Below are 12,500 nucleotides of genomic sequence, written 5' to 3' on the forward strand. Positions count from 1 at the left end.
AGCTGGGACTGGTCTAGAATAATTGCTTTGGTCTGATCTAAAATGTGATTGGCCAGTAGGGTCATAATCTCGCTTTGAAGGGGAGGGACTTTGGCTAAGGGAGGCTGGGACTGGTCTAGAATAATTGCTATGGTCTGATCTAAAATGTGATTGGCCAGTAGGGTCATAATCTCGCTTTGAAGGGGAGGGACTTCGGCTAAGGGAGGCTGGGACTGGTCTAGAATAATTGCTTTGGTCTGATCTAAAATGTGATTGGCCAGTAGGGTCATAATCTCGCTTTGAAGGGGAGGGACTTCGGCTGAAGGAGGCTGGGACTGGTCTAGAATAATTGCTTTGGTCTGATCTAAAATTTGATTGTCCAGGAGAGCCATAATTCTGCTTTGAAGGGGAGGGACTTCGGTTATAGGAAGATCGGTCTGATCCAGATTTGTGCAGTGATGATTGTTTAGTAGGAGCATCATAGCTCCGTCTTAATATAGGGGAGAGTCTTTTAGTTTCAGATTTATGCAGTGATGGACTACTTGTCTCAAAGCTCCGTCTTAAAGAAGAAGAGTTAGAGCCGTTATGACTCCGCCCATTTGAAACAAGGCTCTTTTCCAGTTGGCTGGCTGTCCCATAGCCCTTTCTTACAGGTGACGCACTACGCCAACCCTCAACCACTTTACGCAGAATTGACCTGCTGTTGCTCCTGGATGGTGATGAGGTCCGACTTTCACATTTTTTCTGATTATTTGAAACAGTTTTTGATTCTGTTTTCCGAAGAAAAGACTGGCCAGCTGCATCTTGGCTCCGTCGTGCAGGGGAGGGACTTCGGGTTTTAGAGCCCTGCCCACTGGGGGGCTCTGTTTTCCGAAGAAAAGTCCGGCCAGCTGCATCTTGGCTCCGCCGTGCAGGGGAGGGACTTCGGGTTTTAGAGCCCTGCCCACTGGGGGGCTCTGTTTTCCGAGGAAAAGTCCGGCCAGCTGCATCTTGGCTCCGCCGTGCAGGGGAGGGACTTCGGGTTTTAGCACCCTGCCCACTGGGGGGCTCTGTTTTCCGTAAACCGGCTCTCAGGTCAGCATATGGGCTCGTCTGGGACTTATTGAGATTGCTGACTGCCCCAACAGTGCTAGCAAAGCCTCTGAAGGTTTTCCGAATGGCTTCAGATTCAGAAGGACGGACAAAGGAATTTCGATTGGGGCTTTTGCATGGTTGGGCTCTCCTCTCTGAGACACTGTCCATCCCATACCCACGGGACGATAGTGAGGAGACAGACTCAGCCCGTTTAAAAGGAGTGGCACTACAGGAAGGAGATAAAGAGCGGGAAAATCCTGAATCTTGTTTCGTGGAAAATAAGTTTTTACTGGAAGGTGAACTTGGTGATCTGAATCCTTTTTTCTGGGATGCCCCCAAGGATTCAGCCTGCTTGAATGGTGTGGGACTTAAAGATCTCGGACCTGCTTGAGCTTCCACTTCAATGCTGAGATCCACAGGTTCTGGAGAAGGGTTCAATGGCAATAGTGTCAAATCTGGATTCTGGATCTCAGTAGTTCTTCTCTGTGAAGGAACACCGAGGTCTGGGTTTCGGAATGGAATGGCTGCTTTGGGCTCATGTGTTCGGTTGCTTGGTAAAGGATGTCCACGTTCAGCATGGCGATGAGGAGAAGGACTTTTATCGCTTAATGTTCTGGCACCAGTCACACGGCCCAGAGAGAAATATCCACTTTCTCTGTCTTGTTCAACCTTAGAACTCACTGGGAACAAAAGAGAAGTAGATACTTACATTTGAATCTTAATGTTAAACACTCGCTAATTACGCTTAAGAAAGTGGTGTTAGCTAACACTTCATTTCTATCTAAAGTTCCTGTGCGTTTCCATAGCAACCATATTCACTAACCATACTTATAGCTTGAGTGCAGTTTTATTAGAACTTTAGAATCTGGTTCTAATGCTAACAGAACTATTTCAGAATTCTTTCCTAACATTTCATCATCCAGGTATTGTTACACACTAATCCACACGTGTTTCCAGCCGCGTCATGTAAACGTTGCACACGCAGTAACGGGACACTGAGGAAAACACCCTGAGGAATAATTAACGGCGTGTTATTAACACTTACTCTACATCAGGATGTAACCAGAGATGTGCACATGCAACAAAATGACTTAGTGTCTGCATCATTACTCATTTATTGGTTGAGTTGCACAAGCTCACTAACGGTGAAGGTACCATGAACTTCTCTTTAAAAACTGCTGCAAGGTTAGTTAGCGTTAGCTAGCTGGCTAAAAGATGATACATTTACATATAACAGCTTGTGCTTTCCTATTCAGAGACTTCATCCATACAGACTAAATGACATTCTTGTATCTACCTGAAGAGATACAATAACACACATCTTTATATAAGGAACAAATTACATTCCTACATCTCCATGTATGGTTTTATATCTCCATTTATGGTCTTGATCTCCAAAAATGGACTTTATGGCACTCCCACATCTCCATGAAGAGCAACATTCACACACTCACATTTCCAAATATGGACTAAATGACATTCATTACCATATATGTTCTCATGTATCTCCATGTATGGACTGAATGGACTATCTCCATATGTTGTTTCATATTCCCATATATGTTCTCATATCTCCAAAAATAGACTTAAAATCACACCCACATCTTTATGTAGAGACATAATGACACACCTACATTTCCATATATGCTTATATAAGCTTATTTGAACCTTTTCTACCCATTTTTCCTGCTTTCCACCTTACGAACGAGTGGCGTTCTAAATGAGTGGCGTTCTAAACGAGTGGCGTTCTGAACGAGTGGCGTTCTACACGAGTGGCGTTCTAAACGAGTGGCGTTCTGAATGAGTGGCGTTCTAAACGAGTGGCGTTCTAAACGAGTGGCGTTCTATACGAGTGGCGTTCTAAACGAGTGGCGTTCTATACGAGTGGCGTTCTAAACGAGTGGCGTTTTATACGAGTGGCGTTCTAAACGAGTGGCGTTCTAAACGAGTGGCGTTCTACGAGTGGCGTTCTACAGTGGCGTTCTAACGAGTGGCGTTCTAAACGAGTGGCGTTCTAAACGAGTGGCGTTCTAAACGAGTGGCGTTCTATACGAGTGGCGTTCTGAACGAGTGGCGTTCTATACGAGTGGCGTTCTAAACGAGTGGCGTTCTAAACGAGTGGCGTTCTATACGAGTGGCGTTCTGAACGAGTGGCGTTCTATACGAGTGGCGTTCTGAACGAGTGGCGTTCTATACGAGTGGCGTTCTATACGAGTGCCGTTCTAAACGAGTGGCGTTCTATACGAGTGGCGTTCTGAACGAGTGGCGTTCTATACGAGTGGCGTTCTGAACGAGTGGCGTTCTATACGAGTGGCGTTCTGAACGAGTGGCATTCTGAACAAGTGTCCGTAGCATGAATTTGTTCGTAAGTTGTTACTGTGTTTGTTATTGACTACGCAAAACTCCTAATGATGTAAGAGCTATAAATACTATCAAATAAACTAAATATAATAAAACAGATTCTGTGTACAATATTTTGTATTAAGTAATAAAAAAAAATCTAAAAATGTATTACAAAAAAAGTCACTTAAAAGAATTCCGAGTCCGAGTCCAGTGCGCATCATGTGGAGTCTAGACGGGTTCTGGTGGACGAGTCTAGATGGGTTTTGGTGTACGAGCAGCTCACGCCGGCTCTCCTCCCTTTAGTTTCAGGTTTGTTCGTATCCGTGAACGTTTGTAAAGTGAAGTCTGTGTTTAATAAATGTATGTTAGAGATATGAATATTGTTATTGTTCTTTACCGTGTGGGACGGAGGAGCGCCGAGAGAAACTTTCTCGATTCCTCGCCTCCTCCATCCACATACGTGGATTGTTTCGGTGTGATGAGGGATCCAAACGTGTCATCCTGCTGAGGGGGAGAGAGAAGAAGCCGTCCTCTTCTTCAGGAGTGAACGAACCGGGGGAGGACGAGTCTCCCTCACACTGACTGCAGAGAGAGAGAGAGAGGGAGAGGGAGAGAGAGAGGAAGAGAGAGAGAGAGAAAGAGAGGGAGAGAGAGAGAGGAGAGGAGAGAGAGGAAGAGAGAGAGAGAGAGAGGAGAGAGAGAGAGAGAGAGAGGGAGAGGGAGAGAGAGGGAGAGAGCGAGAGAGAGAGAGAAAGAGAGATGTATCATTACTATTGATGATGATTTGATGATGATCCCAACTGAGTTCCTGTAGAGAAAGGAGACGGAGAGAACGAGAGAATAAACTGGTACGTACATCAGTTCTGAGGTGATTATTATCGTACCTGTTGCAGGTGTGTTCGTCTTCGTCTTGACTTTCGTCTCCGTCACACACGTAAAGGTCACACTCAGGACTGAGGATACACAGAGAGCCACCGCTCACCACCGACACGTCATCAGAGTCCTCCTGCACCAGCCAATCACAATACAGCCATGTTTTATGGGCGGGGCTAAACTGTTGACCTTTGCAGATTACAACATTTTTATTTTTTTATTTCACAGAATGTAGCAGTGTTTTATTTCACCTGTTTCACGTGTTCTACTGACACGTGATAAATAATAAACAGAGGAAAAGGAAAGATGGGTGATAATATGAGCATGTGTGTGTGTGTGTGTGTGTGTGTGTGTGTGTGTGTGGTTGGGTTTGCGTTACGACTCTGTAACCCAACCTTCACTTCATCATTATTTCATTTCTCTCCTGTTCTCCTTCTACAACCTCTCCCTCCCTCCCTCCCTCTCTCTCCCTCCCTCTCTCCCTCCCTCTCTCTCACTCTCTCCCTCTCTCTCCCTCCTTCTCTCTCTCTCCCTCCTTCTCTCTCTATCCTTCTCCTCTCTCTCTCTCTTGATCTCTTTTTCCTCTTGTTCTCTCTCTTTTCTGATCTTCACCCTTTCTTCTTCTCTCTCTTCCTCTTTTTTCTTTTTCATTCTTTGGCACTTTCTCCTGCAGTAAATGTAGATTAAATTCTTCATGATTCCCAAAAGAGCAGTGAAATGATCTTCCTCCATGAATTTGTAAAGCGAGACACAGACGTGAACATCACTGCTCTCCTCCTTCAATCTTTTCAAGAATTGTAGATGATGCCTGACCTTATAAGCAGGTCAGATGGAGCTCCATAAACACCACATGGATAAGGAGCTACTCATCACTGAGGGTCAGTACAAGCATGGATGTAAAGGCTACACTGGACATGAAAAACCTTTACAGCTCCCTCTACTGGGCATGGAACTAAATAACATCACTGCTCGGTGACCCTGGAGAGAACGAGGGATGACATTTAACCAGAGACGACTTCATGATCAAACCAGAAAAATCTCAGATGCCTGATGGAGTTTGTAGACATTTCTGGCTACAAGCTTCAGAATCTTGAGTGTATATCTGTTTTTAACACTTAATTCCCAAGGTAGAGAAACTTCACATGGAGGCATGGGATGGTCAGGTCTTCCAACACACCTGGTCCATAAGCAGTTCCACCATAAGCAAGCAGAAGCTTAGTTTAGCCAAAAACATTTCTATGTATGAAGATCTACTGGAACATTGTCTCGTCACAGAGACTGTTGATGCTAATGTTAATGTTCATGCTCATTACACTGCAGCTGTGAGAAAATAAAAAGACGTTTCAAAGAAATTGCCCAAGAACTGGTGCAGAACTGTTCAGCAGATGTTGTTCTGGTCTCCTGTGACTGAGATACCTTTCTGCCATACCCTGCTCATGAAGGAACTTCTGGGAAATACCACAACCCACATGAGATATACCACTAGGGTTGTTTGTGGTGTGTATCTGCCCCTTTACCTCCCTGCTGAACCTGAAGTACCTTTTCACAACTTCTCAATTTCCAGAAAACGTCTACTTGTGTCTGTGATTTGGTCTGAATTCAGTAATGAATTCAGACCAAATTATTATCAGGAGAGAAATTATCAGACCTGAATTATTTCCATCCTGGTCTTTTTCTCATCACTCACCTTGGTGCTCTGTTCCTTCTCCTCCCTGCTGCTGCTGCTGCTCTCGGTGACCAGGTTCACCTGCTCAGGTGTGTGTGTAGGTGTGTGTGTGTGCAGGTGTTTGAGACGAAGGCACTCATGGCAGCGTGATGGGTTGAAGATGTTGGGCTGGAACTTAGAGCACACACGCTCGTCACCGGTGGAGGGCATGATGGGTAACGGTCAGCACACACACACACACACACACACACACACACACACACACACACACTCAAACATACATCAAGTGGACACACTGAGGAAAGAAATAAAACACAGAAATATAAAATCATATACTACAAATATTATATATAAAATATAGAATTATACAAAAAATTAAAGGCATTTCTTCTGTAAATATATAATAATAATAATAATAATAAGAAGAAGAAGTCCAAACCTCGATCCTACTGAACTGCTCTGAGATGAAGAAGGAAACTCTAGTGAAGATCATCTCTGAGGAGTTTTACGAGACACAGTAAAGAGTTTCAGATGAATGTTTGGAGAAATGACGCGTGCTGATGCTGAGGGATTTTTCAGTGAAATTAAAGTAGAAGATCTGAACATGTTTAGATTTGTTGGTCAGTGGAAATCTTCATCTCGTGACATTAAAAACTTTGTTGCATAGAAACGAAATCAACATGCACTTGGAGTTTCCACACTTTTTACTAGATTTATTATATTATATACTGATTCTGTGTCTCATCATTGGATGTTAACTGGTTGTTAGTGTTGGTGATCTGAACCACCCAGTGAACAGTGAAACACACACACACACACACACACACACACACACACACACACACACACACACTCACACAGTAAAGATCAGAAGCTTTAATAATAATTCCCAGGCTGTATCCAGGTCTTACCTGCTGCTGTCTGTCTGTGTGATGATGCAGTGTGTGTAAAACTGTGTGTGTGTGTGTGTGTGTGAGTGACTCAGGGTGCCTCTTCACCATTCACTTATCCTCACACACGTGTCTGATTGGCTACTGTGACAATAGAAACAACTGGATCACCACCGACAGCCATTTTGGATCTGATTATCATTTACTCTTAATTACAGTGTGTCACGTGAGGAGCCAAAATGGCCGCCGTTACAGACCCCAGGGTCAGTATTAAATATCACAGTGACATGAGCTGGTGAACAGATGGAACACGCGCGTGCTCTCTCTCTCTCACACACACACACACACACACACACACACACACACACACACACACACACACTAAAGTAACACAGCTGTAGATAGTTGTAGCTTGTAATGAGGAATTTTATTATTAATGTATAAAATCTACAGAAATGTGAGGCAGTGTTTTAATTCCATCAGATCCAAAACATCACATTTATTTATTTATTTATTTAAAACTGAACAAGTGTTTGAGATCCTGTTTAAGAGACGTGTGTAAACACACACACACACACACACACACACACACACACACACACACACACACACACACACACTTTCATTTAGAATGTCATTTCATTCAGAGCACATCTCACACACACACACACACACACACACACACACACACACACACACACTCTCGAGTTCAGGATTTAAATTTGTAGCTTCCCCGGTTACCATGACAACAGGCCACACCCCTGACCCGTGTTAGACTGTGGTGTGGTGAATCAGCAGGTCAGAACCAGGTTCCAGAACCGCTGGAGGAGTTCTGAGCGGTACGGCAGCGGTACTGAGGGACGTCTCTGCAGGTTCTGTAAACGGTTCGATTTGGTTTCTTCACATCTTCTGGTTGTTATTTGGTTTGTAATGAAGATCCTCAGGAGCTCCTCAGTCCTGACTCCGCCCTCTCAGACCCGTTCTCTTCCGTCGCTGCTTCTTTGTTGTCTTGCCGAGGCGATGCTTGTTGCCCATGGCAACCGATGACTTCCTGTCGCTCTGCTGATTTCGCCACCTAGTGTCCGCTTTACCTTTTCTCTTCTTCTGTTTGGTGAAGGAGTGAAGCGATGCTGACAGAGACTGGATCCTACAGAGAGAGAGAGAGAGAGAGAGAGAGAGAGAGAGAGAGAGAGAGAGAGAGGGGGGTTTGATAAGTGAGATAAAGACAAAAAATAAAAATACAGAAAAGTGGATACATTTAGGAAGCAAACTAAACAAAAAAATAATGAAAGAGAAAGAAGATGGAGATGAGATGAGCAAGAGAGAGAGAGAAAGATGGGTGAGAGTAAGAAAGAGAGAGAGAGAGAGAGGAGAGAGAGAAAGAGAGTGAGTATGTGTGAGAGAGAGAGAGAGAGAAGAGTGTGAGAGAGAGAGAGGAGAGTGAGAGAGAGAGAGGTGAGAGAGAGAGAGGTGAGAGAGAGAGAAAGAGTGTGAGAGAGAGAGAGAGAGTGAGAGAGAGGAGGTGAGAGAGAGAGGAGGTGAGAGAGAGAGAGAGGGAGAGGAGAGAGAGAGAGAGAGGAGAGAGAGAGAGAGAGAGGAGAGTGAGAGAGAGAGAGAGAGAGGAGAGAGAGAGAGAAAGAGAGAGAGAGAGAGAGTGTGAGAGAGAAAGAGGGAGAGAAGAGAGAGAGAGAGAGAGAGAGAGAGGAGAGAGAGAGAAAGGGAGAGAGAGAGAGAGAGAGAGAGTGTGAGAGAGAGAAAGAGAAAGAGAGACAGAGAGAGAGACAGAGAGAGAGAGAGAGAGAGAGAGAGAGAGGAAGAGTGAGAGAGTGAGAAAGAGAGAGAGAGCAAGGAAGAGTGAGAGAGAGAGAGAGAGAGAGAGAGAGAGAGAGAGAGATGGAGCAGTACTTTTTAGACAGGAGAGGGTTTCCAGCTTTCCTGGGTAATGCTTCTATTTTCTCCTCTTCATCACCTTCACCTTTATCACCATCACTCGCTCCTGCTGCCTGTAACACCACAAACATCACCATCATCTTCATCACCACATGTGCATTACAGAGCTTTGATCTTATTTATACACAGAGCAGGTGAGGCTTAGGGGCCTTACTCAGGGGCCCAACAGTGGAACCTCAGTGTACTCATGATCACCCCCCCTTACTGAGTCTGAACCTTCACCTGGCTGCTCAGAGACTCCAGCAGTCGAGCTCCGGACAGGTCGAGGTCACTGATGGTCGTCACGGTAACCGTGTGGTTTGGGTGATCGTACTGCAGGGACTCTGTAGTCGAGGTGACGACATCATCAAGTTCATCTGCATCTTCTGTGGGAAAGAGAAGAGTTTTATACTCACATGGACTTTACAGTGAACCTGTTTCTTCTCATACAGCACTCCTGGAGCACACAGGGGTAGGGGCCTTGCTCAGGGGCCCCAAGAGTGACAGCCTGGTGATACCAGAGCTTCAACCCACAACCTTCTGACCTCCTTCACCTCACACACACACACACACACACACACACACACTCACCGAGAGCCTCCTTTCTCTCCTTCAGCATCTTCAGGTATTCTTTATGTCTCTAAAACACAACCAACACATAAATTTAACACACCATCCTAACACACACACACACACACACACACACACACACACACACACACACACACCTCCTCTCTTAGTCGTTTCTGCTCCTCTTTCAGTTTGTTCTTGATCTCCTCCACCGCCGCTTTGCGCCTCTCCACCTTCCTCTTGTGGAACCCAGTGAGGAACTCCCTGACAGACACACACACACACACACACACACACACACACACACACACACACACACACACACACACACACACACACACTGTAGGATATGCAGGACACAGGTGATTGGACAGGTGATAATAGTGGGCGTGGTCACTTACTGTCTCTCTTTCTCATCGAACACAACAGCACATTTATTCTGTCTGTTTTTAAATCCTGCTTTCTGCTGCCCAGGTTTCCTCTGTTTCCCCATCTTCACATGTGCGCTTCACTTCCGGTCCCATGTGCTCCTCTGAATACAGTCCGGGCGGCCGCGTTTCACAGAAACTCAGTTCCGAACTGCTGACTTATAAAACTAAACCGCTGAATATTACAGAAATCTTATATTGCGTTTATTCACATATAAAAGTTTTATTTAGTTGAAAAACTAAATTTAGTAAGTTAATGTAAAAATAACAGCAGCTAAACTCTCCAGCTCGAAACTGAATCTTGAAGTAGTTGCGCAGTTTGACCAGTAGATGTCACTGTAAAACGCACGATACTGTATCTCCAGAAAACCGAATTAATTATTTGATTAATTAATTTATTTTTAATAAATGTCTGTTTCTACCATTAGCATAGTTACACAGTCAGGAATTGTTACACAGTCAGGAATTGTTACACACACACACGGCTTGTGTTGAGGTTCACACACAGTGTCATGTTGGAGCACCTGCTGGTAAAGTGCTGCTTCTCTCTCAGGAACCTTGTGCAGATGGATGAAGGTGAAAAAAACGATGGATGAGATCAACTGGGAAGGCAGACAGTAGCAGGAGAGGAGTTCTACCCCAAGATAAAACCTGATAATAACAAAAGCCTTTCAGGGAGGACTGTCTGAGGAGAAGGAGAAGCTCTCAGACCAGCAGTGAAGACCAGGATGAAGATATGAACATGTCCTACAGCTTGAGCAGCACTCTACCTGTGTCCTTACTCTCTGCTCCAGTGCAGTCTCCCAGAACATCCTCATCACCTCAGCCAGAGCAGATGTTGGGAGAGGGATGATGGAGATCACACACACATGGGCTGAAGATTAGGAGTGAAAGGAAACTCCAAACTTTGTCCTTGTGGGCGTGGCCTGTCCAGGGTTTTATTAATAAATAATGATCTAAACAGCAGTAGCTACATTAAAGCGTATTCATTCAACATAAAAGAAACCATGTAAAAATGTGCAGGATTTATTTCTTCTGATTTCAGAAGATCTCAGTAGAAATGCTGTGGAAGTTCTACAATGAACACATCTGTGGAACGTTAATGACTTGCTTTGGTGTTACTGAGAGAAGGAGAGGAACTGGATCTTCTCCTCACAGAATAATCACAGGGTTTTAGACCATCAGTGTAGAGATGATGTTGATGGAAGTGGATCCACGCTGTTGTGAAATATTACAGTTTTTTGAATGTTCTGGCTTTAGAGACAGAAATCATCTGACTGCACTTGAACTTCCTGCATACTTACATGTTTAACCTTTTACTCCTCTACATCAGGGACGTCCAGACCCCAGAGCCCACACTGACCTGAGGTGTGTGTGCAGGTTTTCCTTCCAGTCTTCACCTCAGGAACACACTCACGATTCTTCACCTACTGTACGGATTTGTGTAAATCTGCTTTGTGATGGTGTCTGAGGACCACATGCTGAACCTGGAAGACTGCCCTCAGCTCTTTATTTACCAAAGCAGGGGCAGGACTCTGTGAATCCTGATTCTACATGAACTTTACTCCAGCAAACACGCTGAGCAAACAGAACATGAGGAAGTCAAAACCCTGGAAGCTGTTGAAGATACAGTGAACATCTACAGTCACCAGTTCAGCTAATCTGCATGATTTATCATTATCTCTCACACTCACACACACACACACACACACACACACACACACACGATCTAACATGATCACACACACACACACACACACACACACACACACACACACACACACACACACACACACACACACACACACACACACACACACACACACACACACACACACACACACACACACACACACACACACATCTAACATGATCTCACACACACACACACACACACACACACACACACACACACGATCTAACACACACACACACACACACACACGATCTAATATGATCACACACACACACACACACACACACACACACACACACACACACACACACACACACACACACACACATGATCACACACACACACACACACACACACACACACACACACACACACACACACAATCACACACACACACACACACACACACACACACACACACACGATCTAACATGATCACACACACACACACACACACACACGATCTAACATGATCACACACACACACACACACACACGATCTAACATGATCACACACACACACACACACACACACATACACACACACACACACACACACACACACATCTAACATGATCACACACACACACACACACACACACACAATCTATCATTATCTCACACACACACACACACACATCACACACACACACACACACGATCTACACACACACACACATCATTATATCACACACACACACACACAATCTATCATTATCACACACACACACACACACACACACACAATCTATCATTATCTCACACACACACACACACACACATCTATCATTATCTCTCACACACACACACAATCTATCATTATCACACACACACACCACACACACACACACACACACACACACACACACACACACACACACAATCTATCATTATCACACACACACACGATCCATCATTATCTCACACACACACACACACACACACACACACACACACACACACACACACACGATCCATCATTATTTCTCACACACACACACAATCTAACATGATCACACACACACACACACACACACACACACACAATCTAT

The 12,500-nt window shown here is 44.7% G+C and overlaps 2 protein-coding genes across 4 annotated transcripts in view; both read right to left on the minus strand.

Moving 5' to 3' along the window:
• Window positions 1–6,203, minus strand: part of LOC124381794 (serine/arginine repetitive matrix protein 1-like) — a 19,088-nt gene extending 12,885 nt beyond the window's left edge. Inside the window, exons 1-4 of one of the 2 annotated variants that reach the window (XM_046843658.1) lie at window positions 5,957–6,171; window positions 4,281–4,402; window positions 3,794–3,978; window positions 1–1,733 (exon numbers count right to left, since the gene is read on the minus strand). The exon at window positions 1–1,733 is cut by the window's left edge and continues 785 nt beyond it. In XM_046843658.1, coding sequence (XP_046699614.1) covers window positions 1–1,733; window positions 3,794–3,978; window positions 4,281–4,402; window positions 5,957–6,145 — 2,229 coding nt within the window. In that variant the 5' untranslated portion in view covers window positions 6,146–6,171. Of the gene's footprint in view, window positions 1,734–3,793; window positions 3,979–4,280; window positions 4,403–5,956 lie in introns of both variants that reach the window. The other variant, XM_046843660.1, reaches the window with a different exon arrangement.
• The window catches only part of nol12 (nucleolar protein 12), a 14,943-nt gene extending 5,054 nt beyond the window's left edge, over window positions 1–9,889 (minus strand). The window contains exons 1-6 of one of the 2 annotated variants that reach the window (XR_006924927.1): window positions 9,726–9,889; window positions 9,483–9,588; window positions 9,346–9,394; window positions 8,998–9,140; window positions 8,731–8,828; window positions 7,485–7,972 (exon numbers count right to left, since the gene is read on the minus strand). Coding sequence is in view for 1 of the 2 variants with exons in the window: in XM_046843663.1 (XP_046699619.1) it covers window positions 7,777–7,972; window positions 8,731–8,828; window positions 8,998–9,140; window positions 9,346–9,394; window positions 9,483–9,588; window positions 9,726–9,817 (684 nt within the window). In the remaining variant the exon portion in view is untranslated. Of the gene's footprint in view, window positions 1–7,322; window positions 7,973–8,730; window positions 8,829–8,997; window positions 9,141–9,345; window positions 9,395–9,482; window positions 9,589–9,725 lie in introns of those variants that run through there. The other variant, XM_046843663.1, reaches the window with a different exon arrangement.
• Between the last annotated feature and the right edge of the window lie 2,611 nt (window positions 9,890–12,500).

This window comes from Silurus meridionalis, chromosome 29, assembly GCF_014805685.1.
Source record: "Silurus meridionalis isolate SWU-2019-XX chromosome 29, ASM1480568v1, whole genome shotgun sequence".
Lineage (NCBI taxonomy): Eukaryota > Metazoa > Chordata > Actinopteri > Siluriformes > Siluridae > Silurus > Silurus meridionalis.